Source organism: Telopea speciosissima, chromosome 10 (assembly GCF_018873765.1).
Source record: "Telopea speciosissima isolate NSW1024214 ecotype Mountain lineage chromosome 10, Tspe_v1, whole genome shotgun sequence".
Classification (NCBI taxonomy): Eukaryota; Viridiplantae; Streptophyta; class Magnoliopsida; order Proteales; family Proteaceae; genus Telopea; species Telopea speciosissima.
The window spans coordinates 62,442,517-62,458,130 of NC_057925.1; the positions used below are offsets into that span (position 1 = coordinate 62,442,517).

Consider the following 15,614-nt stretch of genomic DNA (forward strand, 5'->3'; position numbering starts at 1 on the left):
CGCCTTGTTGGTGTCGCCTTGATTTTGGACCCTCTTCAATGCCTTAGTTGCCTTGATAACTATGATAGTTGCATCAGATCAGAGTCGATGATTTTTACAGATGAAAAGTTTATAATAACTCTTGGTGAAAACATCTCAACATAAGACAGGTGGCAGATGCATGAATACAACCAAATATTCAACTTTAAGGCACTTATCAGACTGAAGTCGCCCTAAACTTTGAAATTTTGATTTGTTGACCACCATCTTTGCAAAATGTAGCCATGATACTCCAATGAATACTCAAATAAGACTAAGGAATGCCTGTATTAAAAGTATCCTATATACAGGGTGAGCTTTTATTTTCCAATGTTCCAGCACGACATATGATTCATACCTTACATGTTCAAATCAGTCAGTTATGAAAATGTAAGATTCTCATAGGCTTGCTAGACACATCAGTGAACCTCAATCACAAAGTTCCATCATAATAAAATAAGTAACTGAATAAATCAAAAAAGAGGAAATGAATACAATTCCATAGGGACTACTAAGAATCTAAGATGAAGAAAGGACAAGATAAAAGAAAGATTGCATCCAACAAGATCACAGTCAAAACAAGAAAGTGCAAACTGCAAACCAAAAAGAAAGCACCAGAAAATGCCTAATAACCGCATAGCTTTTTACAGTTCACCTTTGTGATCTATTAACTCAAGGCTTTAGCAGCTTGAAGCATTTCCACTATGAGAGTCTTTACATCCCTACAAGAACCAGAAGAATAAAGTTATGAATAGTTCGAAAACCAGATCAGACTGTAGTCACTGGACAGTCAGTCACCCATAACTGTAGAACAGTCAAAATTACAATTCTAGTAGCCGTGATACAGCTAGTTCGCTGAAAACCGTCGACTTGGTCAAAGACCATCAGAACTAGATTGGACCATCAAACAGGGGATCAGACTAGCTGGTAATACCATAGGCTATTTTAGAATAAATTAATGATATTCAAAATGAAATACAACAAAGTTGACAAATTTGAACACATCCTCCAACAGAACAAAGTAACCTTACCTTTTAGCCCACAACCCCACTTGGTGTTAAAAATTGGCCTATATAGCTGCTATCTTCATTATTGCTTTTAGGGTCAGACTGATGAACCAGATACTAGATTGTTATAGCATCTACCACTGGCCAAAATAGCCCGACCTCCCATTTGTTTTCACAAACATTAGTTGTAAGTTGAAATAAAGTTATCACTGTTCCATATAACATAACAGAAAGGAGGACGTGAAAAATACATACCTCCTTATTTGTCAATTACATGATACAAAAGCAGGGAGATTCTGACTTATGCGCAGAATTTAAAAATAAAGAATCCAACAAAAAAGTATCCAAGACTCCAGGAAAAAAAAAAAAGGTGTTACCCCGACCACATGTATATAGACCAGAAAGAATTAATTCTTCATGTGATGCATTTAACTAGCAGCCTTGCAGCCAGGAAGGGCCGAACATGGTTAAAATAATTTTCTCTGTCCCCAAGGGATTTTATAAATATATAAATGTGAGATAAGAAGTTATAGAGTGATATAGTTTATCTCACAAGTCAATTTTTATTTCAACAAAGCAATATTGAAGAGCAGATAAAAATGACTACAGATCAAATGACATTTCTCAGCAAGTAAAAACCTTTCCCATTCAGAAGAGCTAAATTGACTCACTTTCTATCCTCTGCACGTCTAGGAAAAGGTATCCGAAGCTTGAAAGTATTCCCTTGATAACCAGCCTAAGAAAAATGAAAAGTCAGAACAAAATAAAAGATAAATTTCCTAGGCAGTACTAAAAAAGGGGAAATGGTTTCTGTGGGGGAGCATGGCCCCTGCGCTCAGACACAAAGTGGGGGCAAAATGACCGCCCCACCCCCCATGAAAGGTGGAAATACCCACCCTGTTGATGCTCCTGTGCGCGCTCCCATTGGTCCCCTGCACACGCAGGGGCCACACTCCCCCACAGAGAACTTTTCCCCAAAAAGTAAATGGAGATGACAAAAAGAAAATCATAAACATGTACTTGTATCTAACCCCCCCCCCCCCAAGTTTTTGGCCCTCATGCTGTTAAGCTATATGATAGGATCAAGCAATGAAAATGATTCACAAGATGTATGATTTAAATTAGATGATTTGGATAAGGATCCTCTATGGTGCGATATAACTTGTTTTATGCAATAATGCAGGCGACTACAGGACATTAAAGAGCAACTCAAACAATTTGAGTAAAATTACGATTCCCACTTCTCCAAAACACAACTTGTATGTAGCCTTAATTTCAAAAAGAAATTGAATGAAAATATGTTATTATGTTATAAGCCCAATTCAGTGTAGCTTAACTTACACAGGTCACATTTAGTGGCGTTATGCCTTGGATCTTATATATTCTATCATCTCAGGCTTCTTGTTGTACTATTATTTCTTTATGGTTCTTAATAAAACCGCTATATAGAAAGGGGGAAATGATTTGATATGATTCAAGCCTAACCCTCCACCATTTTGCATCTTTTCTCACTTTACAGTTTAAACCAAACAATATGTTAAAGGGCAGTGATTCGGGCACACCCCAAATTTGACAAAGGAGCGCATCCTATGGTATTGGGAATGTTAAGCACAAGTTTAGAAGATCAAAGCAGATAACTAGTAGGTCCAACATCATTGACTATAAGGACCCAAAACAGTAGTCAGTTTAATTTTAACCATCTTATTTGTAGTTCAATACTTCATGGTTTTCTTAGAGTTTGCCATTAAATTTGTATGATTAATATTAACAAGCCGTGATTATCCAATCAAGATTATTTCCTGTCCATATAATCTCTAAACTGTGACCCATCTAATGGTGGATCACGATGATCTTAACATGTGCGCGCCCCAAACAATGATCTAGGATCGTGTGACACAAAGACCTAGAATTTTCCCATGTTCAAACGCAAAAACACAAAGCAAAAGAGAAAGAAACTACATAATATTGATTAAAAAAAAGGTATCCAAATGGTATAAGCTCAAGATTACCTTAACATTGAAACCAAGACTGTCCAAATCCAAAAGGTAAGCATAGTCAACCTGATATGGAAAAAAAATTGACTTTACTAAGCTTATCAGAGATATTACTATGATTATAAAGCTTTCCCTCTGTGCAACTATATACCACCCTTCAGCTGACGAATCCCAATATCTATTTTTTGTTTGATATGCTGTTCAACCCATAAAGAGTACCAGAGTGGATTGGGTGCCCTTTGAGATGTGCAAGGTCTTTGTTCTTTCTTGAGGACTCTCCTCCTCAGTGAAAATTCCTCTTATCATTGGGCAGTAGAGTCTCTCTCCTTCCCCAAATTATGTAAGTGAGAGCTGGTGCTTCAGTATAAATGGAGGGATTCCTTCAAAAGGAACAGGAGGAGGGCTTGGAGTGTTAACCTGTTATCGAGTCATCATGAGAACCCTCTAAACTTGTTAAGGCAGTGCATCAAACCATCAAATCAGACCTCCTTGAGCTCAAGGAAATTCTTTAAGAGTTGCATAGGTTTGATCAGGGAACCCTTACTTTGGGAAGCCGGTACCCAAGAAAGGGAGGGGTCCCGGGGGAGGGGGGGGGGGGGAGAGGAATCAGCATGACTCTTGCTAAACTTAAGCATCTCAAGTCTAAGTTTACAGAATTATCCTTAATTTTTCACAGGGAGTCCAACCAAACTATCTGTCCAAGTTGCTTACTTCCACATGCTATAATTTTTGTGCCCCCTAACTTCCTAGAGGCCTCAAGCGACATTTCTGTATCCAATACCTAAATATATGCTATTATTAAGCCACTTCCATCCTCTAACCCCCACCCCCACCCAAAAAAGAAAGGAAAAAAGAAGTTAAAGGAAAACCCCAGATCACCTGAATTGCTGTTGAGTGTTGCACAATAGCCTTTGTATCACCAGCATGATCTTTATTCATGTGCGACTGCCAATACAGATTGGAAGTTGGATGAGAATAGAAAAGAACAGTTGAAAGATAAAATAAGAAGAAGAGGTGAAAGTATACTAGAGAGCCCCTAATTCAATGGATCAACTTTTGTGAAGTATACCACAAATGGATTGGAAAACTGGGCTATTGGATCAACTTTTGTGATTTTGTAATCCTCTTTGCCAAATTCTGCAACAGAAGAAACACATGTTGTCAAGAGATAAGACAACAGTGATACTGGAGACAAACTTGTAAAGAGGCATGTAAGAATGATTTTGTGTTGTTTTTTGATGCACAAAGATCAAAAGACATGGCTGAGAAGAAGCAGCAACAGTAGTGGCTGAATACTTCCCATGGGTGCAGTCAGGATAGAAGGGAATGATGCAATTGTCATTCCATTTTTGCTTATAAATTAAATAAGGGAGCTAAAGGGTATGCTCTTTATACTACTCCCTGTGTTTATCACATTGTACAAATCCAGGGGCAAGCTTAAACAGTGTGCATAATTAATAACTTAATCACTAATTGGTCCTTCTCAATGATAAAACCCAAAAGGTGCATTTAAAACCCTAAAATAAGGCGGTGAAAGAGTTAAATGCTGGGTATCAAAATATTATTGTTTGGTCAATCATGCTGAACAATAGACAGTGCTAAAATAACATAGAGAGTAAATTGTCCTTTAAAATCATAGAAATGGGGACTGTGTTGTGAAAAAATTTACAGCTAGGTTCTGTTGAAACCGGAAACTAATGGAGGAGATATTAGGAATGCCTATAATTTTTAAACCCTGCTCATACCTCCTGACCCCAATAGAGCAGTTGCAACACCAGACACAAATCGAACAATTTTTGGTTCAATGCGCAAAAATTGGAAGTCTCCAAAGTCAACCTTCAAATTGTGAAAACTTTATTTGTCAGCCCACCAAAAACAACAAAAGAATCCAGTGCAAATAGATGAAAATGGAATCTTAGAGAAGATGAGGAAATCACCCAGAATGCATTGGGATGCCTTTTCAAGTATGCAACACGCACAGCTTCCCTATCTTGTTCACTAACCTAGAGGAAGACAAATACTAAAAAAATATTCATCCAAATTTGAATCCTAAATGTCTGAAATATTTAAAGGTGAAAACGTACAGTTTGTTGCCAAGGACAATTCATCTACCAAGTGGAAAAAATTAAACAGATCTTATTGACCAAATAATAATTCATTTGGAAATATGTGAAACCCCAGAGAAAAAGGAACCCACAGCTGTAGCATCGCCGTGTACAGTGATCACTAAATCAGTTCTGTCCTCAGGATCCCTTGCTACAAGTATTGAGCATTTAGGATTAGCCAATAGATCCTGCATGTGCCAGTTAAGGTTTCAGACAACTATTAGAGACTTCAGGAAACAACAAAACATCAAACGAAATAAAATGTGGAAGGCAGTAAGGATTATAAGGAGTTTTTCTTTTGTTACTTTAGGTTCCATTTGTTTCTGAGTCAAAGCCATGTAAAGGGGAAATTATTTCATAAAATCAGTACAAATAGTGGGACCCCACACATAAATGGAGTCTTAAAAAATTCAATTGGTTAGCACACCAAGTGAATAAACCAATGACCAAGAAGAATATGTAGGCCAAAACAGTCATACATGTGACCGCATCTGAACAGCCAATGATATATGAGGCCCAACGGCCCCAACCTGAAATACTCAAAGGCAAAGCATATACAAGAAAATAACAGGTATACATTTAGTGGTATGTTCTGCTCCCTCCATGAAGCACTTCACATTTTGGGTGAGTTTGAACAAATAAATGCCCTCATTCAAGTATTTCTCCAAACTAAAGCCAAAGGCGAAGAAGTTCCAAGTCTTTGACCATCACTAGGAGGGGAGAGAGAGAGGTGTTCTGAAATCCCAATACAAACCTTTGTATGAACTGCCAGGCTGCTGATCGCTAATATTGGAAACCCATCTTGATCACATGCAAAATCGACCATGGAACCTGAAGGATATCCCTCATACTTCTGCAAATGAAAAGGATGCTTGCTATAAGTCAATCTTAAATTGATATAATTTTCCAGAAGATGAAAAGAAAATACTTTATCATAGCACCCTTTGCACCTCAACTCTAAGTTCTTTAACTAAGATATGATTTTTTTTTTAACAAGAGAAGGCCAGTAGCAAGAAAATTCATCATTATCTGTGGGAGATTTTCCTAATAGAAATCAAAGATTTTTTTTTAACTAATTTATATATTACTTTGTTTTTTTTTTCTTGTATAATAAATGGCTCTAATGGATGTCTCCTAAGAGACAAGACAGAAGCATGCATACAAGACAGAAGCATGCATACACAACCTCTGAAACTGGACTCAAATCCATATCTGGTGGAAACTGTCCAGATAAGAAATAAATTTTTTTTAAAAAAATCCATATGGATCAGATGAGTCGCTCTAAGTCTAAGGCTGGCGCTTTTTCTCAGGTTCAGGACTGAATTGACTCAAAACCATTAAAAGGATGAATGCACCTAATAGTTCGTACCTTGAGTCCTTGGCCATGTGTTAGTGGAGTTTTTCTTCTATATTGATACGCTATACTAATTCTTTTTTATGTCCTCTACAATCCCAGTACTCTTTGAGAAGCAAACTCACTTTTCAACACAGACTACACATTTTTGCCATTCCAATGGGATTGAGTGATGTCAGACAATTGCCATTTTCAATTGTTCATAATTTTTGCTGCAAACACTAAATAAGTTTACTTAGCTGTAAATTTACTGCTTTTGGCTTCTAAGAAACCATTTCCAACATTGTTGTTGTAATTAAGTAATCCCACTCATTGGAAGGAAAATATTTTGAGGCAAAATAGAAAGCATATAAATTTCCAAAGTTCCCCAAAGCCCAAAGGCCTTTGGTATTTTCATACACTATCTCACCAAAGGCAGCAGAGAGGAGCTGGTAACAATTAGAAAAGTCATCACCATCATTCCATGGTCAACTTTCAGGTCATGGTGCTTTCTCTGCGTACTAATACTAAGTCATCCTACACAATGGCCATATAGTCTAAAGGCTAGTGATTCTGATCTAATGATTCATCTTAAAACGATCTTCATTAACTCGCAGAAGGCTGCTTCTCATCGTGGTTCATGTAAACGAATTTGAAATAATATATAGCTCATACAATCGTACCCAAAACTGGGCTACGATTACTTTTTTTTTTGGTACGAACTGGGCTACTATTACAACCATCATTAAAACAAGAAGAAAGAGCCATACCAAACGAAAAAAAACAGGAACTTCCTTTTCTTCAAATTAGATTGGTCGAGACTAACTAAAATGAATTCATAACGATATGTTAATTGAATACCTGAGAAAAAGTAGACAGCATACCCCGGGTACTGCGATCAAGAACTGTCCGAATTTCTTCAATCGGAGGCAGTCGAGCAGCCGCTTCCTGTGACAAAAATCATGTACACTTCAGATTGAAAGCAAACGCATGTCCATCGGTTATTCAATTTCGGTTCCAAAAAGTAACCTGATGAGCTTGAATCAATTTGTACACGTTGTCATCACTGCTCACATCTCCAGACGAAACAGTCTAAATGAAGAAACAAGAGAAAGATTTAATTACAAAAAATTGGTTCAAATTGAACAAGTTTATATATATATCAAAGACACGTCTCTAAAAAGAAAGAAAGAAAGGAAGAAAGAAAAAATATCGGTGTTCAAGTTCAACGCTGCATTTCATTTTCAGCCAATTTTTGTAGTGATCAGATAAATTTCACTTCCTACACTTATAGTGAATGATAGGAAGCGAAAGGAATGCACAAGAGAACGAAATGAAATTAATGGAAGTACTTACCTGAGCAGGAGGAGTAGTTGCAGAAGCCATTGCTAGAGGGCGACGAGAAGAATAATTATAAGAGTAGTAGTAGGGTTTTGAGTGGCGAAAGAGGAGAGATGTATCTGTGTGGAGGATCTTATTAATCTTAAAGGCATTATTAATAATGCATGAGACCGGAAATTTCGACCAGCGAAGACGAAGATAGGAAGGTGTCACTCCAACCAGACTCATCTTCCCCGCCGTTTTCTACTTTCCACAATTCCACCCTTTGATTTCGTTTCCATTTTATAGTGGGAAAAATATCCCCCACGCGGTCAGTGTGGGGATGCTTTTCTACTCCCTCTCATATATCGCTACACTCTCTCGTCATCATGTAGGCCTCCGAATCTCGGAGTCCGCCAGATCATCTCCAATGACATTTAACCACCACACCCCATGGATGGTGAGAGATCGATTCTGGTGGTTAAATGTCATTGGAGAGGATCTGAATTCCCTAATCTCATATTGAGAGGCTGGCTATCTGTGTGGCTCAAGCCGTAGGTGAATGTTTCTCTAACAAGTACCTTAGATGAACCCACAAATGAGGTGCAGCAAAACATTATCCTCCATTGGATGGTAGCAATATCTTTTTATATGAAAAGGAGAGAGATACTCACAGAGGTGTTAACATACCCAACATGAGGGATGATAAAACTTTTTTCTATAAGACAATTATGTCTTTGAAAATAAAAGAAAAAATAATGGAAGAGGGTTTGAAATGCTGCCAATAAGTGGGGGAATGTCTCTCGGGTAGGGTACCTCACTGCGTATCTCTCTCCTTTTCATATAAAAAGACATCGCTACCATCTAATGGATGATAATGTTTTGTTGCACCGCATTTGTGTGCTCATCTATGGTGTTTGCTAGAGAACCCTCTCCCTTGTGATACTAACAATGGTTTTCTAAGCAAGAATCAGAAAAGTACCAATGGGTTACGCTGGCAGCTCGTCTCTATTTCTCCTTCTGACCCTATTGACAAATCGTGATGCACCTCCCTGATTGATGGGTTCTCTAGAGCACTCTCCCATAAGAAAATTTAGATACTCACTTTAATTTTTAAGTATTAGGAGAGGATTTTCACAAATCCAGATCCTCTCCAATGACATTTAACCATGGTGGGAGATTGACTCTAGAACTGAGCAGAGACTAATAGCTCTGTTCCTTCCTTTCAGCTTCACTAGCGCTAAAAGCATTTCAATCTGACATCCATCTTGTTCAACAGGCATGAGGGTTACATCTAGCGCTTTGAGCAGAGACTAATAGCTCTGTTCCTTCCTTTCAGCTTCACTAGCGCTATAAGCATTGCAATCTGGCATCCATCTTGTTCAACAGAATTGAGGGTTAAATCTAGCGATTTGAGAACTCATTTATCAGTTTAGAATATCCATATACTAATTTGATATATTCACACGATCTTGCATCTCATTCCAGCCATCAATACCTTCTTGCAATCCATCAGGCTATGCAAAAACCATAACGGCCCAAGAACCTATCCAAGCATTCAAGAAAGAGTTGGATAGAATAATTTATACCTTGAAGAAGACCAGTGCACCTTTGAGTTTTGGCTTTGTAAATATAAAGTCTATCTCAAGCAACCATGCATAGAATCTACTTTATCAGTTAGCTGGCTTCAGAAAAATTTAACTAGTTAATCCCTGAATTCCTTAACCAACCCTTATGAATGGAGAATCTGTGAAATGAGTACAGGCAAAATGGGTGAGAAGATGATATTTCTAAACCAATTAATGATGCCAATTCAATTCATCTCCCGGTATCTTAGAACAACATTTTAAGGCATGATCTTCCTAAAAAGAAGAAATACTGATTGAATGAATATGTCACAAACATATACAAGAAGATGGTATTGGTGATCTTCCTACAAAGAAGAAGCACTATAAAAAAGGTTTTGAAAACCTATCGAAGACTCTTCCAACTCTACCCCAAATTAGAAGATGCCCAATAGGACCTCCCAGGAACAAAAAAGGGAGAAAAGGATTAGAATCGAAGGCAAGATGACAACTTGAAATGACATTGGAAAGGGGAATTCTATTACAGGGGGGAAAAAGGCATTGTTATACATACACCCTAAATTCTTTACATGGGCATTTGAAAAATTGCAGCTAAAACCCTGGTTTACCATTTCTAGCTGCTTGCCTTATTACTCCCCTTGATCAACTCATCTCTCTCTCTCTCTCTCTAACTTTACATGATTGTTTCACTTTTGCTTATAACTGTAACACACTGCTATTTACAGATTCACCCGAAAACCTTCCTTGACGCTGGCACAGCTAAACTATTTCAAGCGTGCCAGGCTGAAAAAGCCTCTGAATCCATTGGAATTCTATTTTCTTTTTTAATCAAACAGATCCACCCAGCATGACTAGAAGCAACTCACTAAGATTTCCTTCTGCACTCACACATCAGTTCTGAGGCAAGGACCATACACAGGATGAGCCACCCCCACATTGGAAATGTTATCGCAAAGGCCATCCTTGCAGCTGATATCAGAACCACACTCCCATCGGACCTGCCAACAGAAATCAGGGGAACCCTTAGAATTACACAACAGTAACGAAAAGATGAAAGTCACATCAGTAATCAACAGAAAAACCGAGACTATTTTGGTTTAGGCTTAAGGGATTGAGGGGAATCAGTTCTGGACTCAAAGAAGGGCTGCAAGCTAGGGAAGATGAGAAGTCACCTACCGACAGTTCAGGGGCTTGGGTTTAAGGCTGCAGGTTCTTAGATTATGGGTGAGTTAGGCTGTTTGATAAGAGGTTGAAGATGATGGAGATAGTTTGAAGTTGATGTTAGAGGGAGCATAAACAAAATAATAAAAGATAACTTGTGGCTGCTAGAGATCCATAGAATCCACCATCACCAAAAGAAATCCACCTTTGGCCAATTGAGTTTGTAAGCAAGAATTCTCAAAGAGGGTTTTTTTTTTTTTATATTTTTAATTCCTGGTGCCAAGAGAGGCTCTCACGGTTCTCTTATATAGCCCAAGGTACAGAGGCCAAATGCCTCTTAAAACTACAAAATACAATAAAGGGACTTCTGGGATTTAAGACAAAGGTAATTCCCAAGAAGTCAAATTGAAAAGACCTAAACAAAAAATTAAAACTTAGCACTAGACTTTAGACTATACTTAGGAAACTGAAAAAGACTAACTAATAGTCCTAGGAATAACAGAAGGCTCATAATCATGCCTTAGAATACAAAAAGACAGGTACTAAAAACTAGGAGAATACTCTAGCGGCTTCCTAGCAAGGCCACTAGATGCACATCAGCAGAAATGCCCTGGCCAGCCTAGGCCAAAATTTATGGGCTGGGCTTGGGAGTCTTGGGCCTGGGCAAGTATTTTTTGGAGAATAGGCGTGCTGGCCTATTGGCTGGTGGATGCCCTGGATCGTAATGAAGTGACATGTCGCTGCCTAAATCCTTGAGTGATGTATTCATCATCAGTATTTGGCGGTCATACTAAAAATCAGGAAAAAGTCTAAACATTTATATAAAGATAGTTGACAACCAAGCAGAAGTAAAGAAAATTTCAGATCGAAAACTTGCCAAGTTCTGGAATCATATCCATTGGTGATTGAATTAAAACCTGCCCACTGGTGTGTTTAGACTTCTTCTGAACACAAGCAACCCAAGAGGCAGAATTGCACCACTGTAGCACAGCAAAATCAGCCACCTATTAGGTCACCATCAGATATTATATTGCTTCCAAGGTTATAGCTGCTTTAGTGAAAACTGAGAGGACAAATGGTGCTTCCTCTCCAGGGTGGATAGTTGTGGGCACTATTGTGTAACCTTTGGGATCAGGCTCTAGAACCATTTCACATGAAATCTCACGAGAATTGACGTAGTCTGTCCCACCAACTGATTCATGCAAGTAAATGTTGTATGCAGCACGACGACCGCGAGTCTTCAGTATCCTCATTCCAATGTAGAACATCATTGAATCATGACTGGATTGGTAATTTATGAAACCAGCTGTCTTTCTTGAAAAGCTAACACCCTGCCCATAAAAAATGGAAGCAAAGTGCATTAGCTCACTTTGGTCAATAAGGAGTACATACAGACAAACTAAAACATGCAAAAAGCAAAACTAGTAAGTATACCTGAGTTAAGGTAATAAACACATGAATTGGAAATGATGCCTCTGGCCCAGAAGCCCTCAGCCTAAACTGCGGGTTTTGATGCCATGTGTCATAATCTTGGCAACCACCAGCACTGTAACCACGCCACTGTCCATGGACAGAATAACGCATCTCTGGGGGATAAATACGACAAACATATATGGACCGAAAGTGAACCTGGAAGTCTTGCCACGACATCCAGAATATGCCATCTTTTGACTGCCCAACAACAGAAACAGGCAATTGTGAGGAAAAATGACAAGGGAAATGACATGCAACTCAACTCAAACAAAGGCCTTTTCCAACTAAATGGGCTTAGCTACATGGATGCTATTTCACCGTTACAAAAAATGATGCAATCTCGTACAAATACAATGAAAGAACATAGATTGGAATATATGTAAGCCATAAACAATGCAATAAAAGATCAGATGTTAACTAATTTCAGTGGAAACAAGAAAATATTTCAGTTCTGGTCAAAATTTACTTGCATCAAATTATTGAAAACAATATATATATATAAAATGGACTTGTGATATAACATAAAGGAAAATATAAGGCAAAAATCAGGCATAGTAAGTACCTGAGGAAAATGCTTCAGCTTGTACTTCATCCTATCAGTCCATTCAGGTGATGAATCAGACCAAGGGCCATTCCACTCGACTTCATTTGCCCATGGATTCCGAATCTGAACAAGTTTGTGGCCATCAACCTCTCTTACCTGGAAGATAAATTAGTAAAGATAATTGGTAATTTCCCACTAAAATCTATACCACATAAAAGCAATAGAGCCAAACAAGAGCTTCCAATTTATTTTACCTGTAATAATGAGTAAGCATGCCCCTGGACAATGCCACTGGAAGAAATGTGCACATCCGAACCAGAAGGGCTGCCAGCACCAAGTAGGAAACCCTCCTGTTTGAAGCGCAATAATTGAGACCAGAGTCTTCCACTTGCAAGATCAATCTGGGCTTGTGCACTCCTCATGTCAATCTCCTCACCAGCCCCTCCAGTGAGGTCCACAAGAGCATCTTGCACAAGTCCACCTTCTAATGCCTCATAAGATCCATGTAGCTTGGCATATGCCTTCTCCAAAATAGAAACCCAGAGTTCATTTCCCTTCCTACTAGTAGCAAATGCAGGTTTTCCAGGTGACTCGCATGGAATCCAGTCATCAACAACAACAGGGACCCATTCACCCTATATATAGATCACAGACAAGGCACCCAGACAGGATTATTAAGCAAGTCAACAAGCGCTAAAACCAAATGATAGCTAAAATAATAGTGTACAAGCATAAACTCATGCTCATCAGTATCAAATGATGTAGGCATGTAGCTCCATCCTGATGGGAGCTCAGTAGGTTATCCAGGCACTTTTGGTGTTGATGGGCTTTCCCATATGAAAGAGAAATAGGTCCGATATTTTCAGGTATTCAAGTTAAACTGAAACAAGGCTTTACCTCCCTACCTATTCATTCATATCAGCACAAACTCATCGGAAAGATCCTGAGTAGTTTTTGCACCCACTCGTTTCTTTGCCTCCATAACATCCAAATGACATCAAACAGAGTCAAATTCCAAAGAATGTATCCCTTCTCACCCTTTTAAGACGTTACCTTCTCTTGCCTGACCTAAGGATAAAAGAAAGATTAAATCTTGAGAAAAACACCAAGGAGAGCCCCTCAATCAATGCTATTACGTGGGCATCCAGTGCAATGAGCTCCTGCCATTCAGTTTTGTCCCACCATGGAGATTCATGACACGGCCTATGGGCCTCATTTACTAATATTCTGTTCTCCCCTATCCTAAGGTGGTGGTCCATGTTGCACGTTCCTAAAGACCTTGTATTTCCAATATATTAGGAGTTAGTTGTATTTGAATAAGTCAAGAGAGCTGTTGGCATAACGTCTCTGTTTGTTACCTGGTTTCCTAGTCATTAGTATTAGTTCGTATTCATTTGGTAGTTTGTTATTACTAGTTGTAATCTCTATTTAAATGACAGCAAATAAACGAGAAAGGATCTTGAATCTATAAATTAGAAGTGTATACGTTAGAGGTCCTGGTTTCCTCAGTCAAACCAAATTCTGTCTTCCAATCTTATCTCAGCAACATAGGTTCTGGCAAGAAACAGAACCAGTACGTGCCAAAGTGGCACAAGAGCACAGGTATGGACCAAAGATTGGAACAGCTGGAACATACTGTGCAATCACTATCAGGAGGGCAGAAAGAAATTATCAGCCAATTGAATGATCTTTTTTCCCAACTCAACACCCGTTTAGATCATCTTGCAAGTCAATCGGATAAGGAAGCTGGAGAGAGTTCTGTGTCGCAAGCACAATCTCTTGGGCAGCGAGGTAACGGCAACAACACCAGGAATGGCTCTACTTCAACTTCTACTTCCTGAATCACCATCCTCTCCCTACTCTTGAGCAGGCATATGCCATGGTTCACCCAGTTACGCAGGAACAATCAGCACTCTTCTCTAGCCCACAGAGTTCATCGAATTCTTCCTGTGGTATTGGTGACCATCCCATTCCTGATCGTGATCATGTGAAGTGTGATTTTTGTGGCAAGGAATGACATACAAAAGACAAGTGTTGGAAATTACATGGGTGTTCCACTGATACTTGGGGACATAGGCACGGTTGTTCTACCGCAGCCAGAGCTAATCAGGCATCTTCTGAAGACAATGCATCAGATCAGCCTCTTTCCTAGGAGGAACTTCAACATCTTCGTCAATTGATGATTCGGCTTGACACCACTTCTTCATCAGCACCTTCTGCTACCTCCCTGCCAGGAACTTCTACTTCACCTTCATCCACACCAAGTATTTTGTTTAGAGGCACTTGTACCTCAGGTATGTCCAACTCTTGGATCATTGACTCCGGTGCCACTGACCACATGACAGGTTATTCTACTAAATTCTTTAAATATTTTCCATTATCTGGTAACAGTAAAGTCGGTGTCGTTGATGGTTCTCTTTCCTCTATTTCTAGGAAGGGCACCATTAAGTGCACTCCCTCCTTGTGTCTTTCTTCTGTCCTGCATGTGCCAAAATTCTCTACTAATTTACTGTCTATTAGTAGTCTTACTCGAGATTTGAACTGCAAAGTGACTTTCTATCCTACCCATTGTCTTTTTCAGGACTTGGAAACGGGTCATACGATTGGTAGTGGTAAAGTGGTTGGTGGTCTCCACATGCTTGATAGTTCTCCATCAGCTCCATCAGCTTTGGTCTCTTAGGCTTCTCTCCCTAAATCTTCGGCATCAGCTTTGGCCAAATTGCATAGGTGGCATCGTTGTCTAGGCCACCCTCCTCTAGGAGTTTTATCTACTTTATTTCCTAGTTTGGTTAAGAGTTGTAATCCAAACCATTTTTCTTGTGATGCTTGCATTTTTGCCAAGCAAACTAGAGTTGTTTATCCCGTTTCAAATAGTAGAAGTTCAATTCCATTCGGTTTAATTCATTCTGATGTGTGGGGCCCAGCCCGTTGTGTTTATACCAAAGTTAGAAATACTACTTGGGTTTAACTCATGCACCAAAAGAGTGATGTTTTCTCCTGCTTCCAATTGTAAAAATGGTTCAGACTCGGTTTGATGCTCAAGTAAAACATTTCCGGACAGACAATGGGAAGG

General features: G+C 39.0%; 2 protein-coding genes across 5 annotated transcripts in view; both read right to left on the minus strand.

The window, feature by feature from the left end:
* Nucleotides 1-15,614, minus strand: part of LOC122642716 (calpain-type cysteine protease DEK1-like) — a 70,896-nt gene that overhangs the window by 7,587 nt on the left and 47,695 nt on the right. Inside the window, exons 27-30 of one of the 2 annotated variants that reach the window (XR_006330085.1) lie at nucleotides 12,796-13,176; nucleotides 12,560-12,697; nucleotides 11,959-12,195; nucleotides 11,475-11,855 (exon numbers count right to left, since the gene is read on the minus strand). Coding sequence is in view for 1 of the 2 variants with exons in the window: in XM_043836280.1 (XP_043692215.1) it covers nucleotides 11,550-11,855; nucleotides 11,959-12,195; nucleotides 12,560-12,697; nucleotides 12,796-13,176 (1,062 nt within the window). In the remaining variant the exon portion in view is untranslated. Of the gene's footprint in view, nucleotides 1-11,418; nucleotides 11,856-11,958; nucleotides 12,196-12,559; nucleotides 12,698-12,795; nucleotides 13,177-15,614 lie in introns of those variants that run through there. The other variant, XM_043836280.1, reaches the window with a different exon arrangement.
* Nucleotides 659-8,070, minus strand: LOC122642718. Of its 3 annotated transcripts, XM_043836281.1 has the most exons (12): nucleotides 7,814-8,069; nucleotides 7,487-7,549; nucleotides 7,319-7,405; nucleotides 5,879-5,977; nucleotides 5,217-5,312; nucleotides 4,957-5,022; nucleotides 4,765-4,855; nucleotides 4,089-4,156; nucleotides 3,899-3,964; nucleotides 3,035-3,085; nucleotides 1,697-1,761; nucleotides 659-740 (listed from the first exon to the last, which is right to left on the minus strand). In XM_043836281.1, the coding sequence occupies exons 1-12, from the start codon at nucleotides 8,024-8,026 to the stop codon at nucleotides 686-688; spliced, it is 1,020 nt and encodes a 339-aa protein (XP_043692216.1). In that variant the 5' UTR covers nucleotides 8,027-8,069; the 3' UTR covers nucleotides 659-685. The 3 variants fall into 3 exon arrangements, with proteins under 3 accessions (XP_043692216.1, XP_043692218.1, XP_043692217.1); XM_043836283.1 differs by lacking the exon at nucleotides 1,697-1,761 and having other exon boundaries at nucleotides 7,814-8,070; XM_043836282.1 differs by lacking the exon at nucleotides 3,035-3,085 and having other exon boundaries at nucleotides 679-740.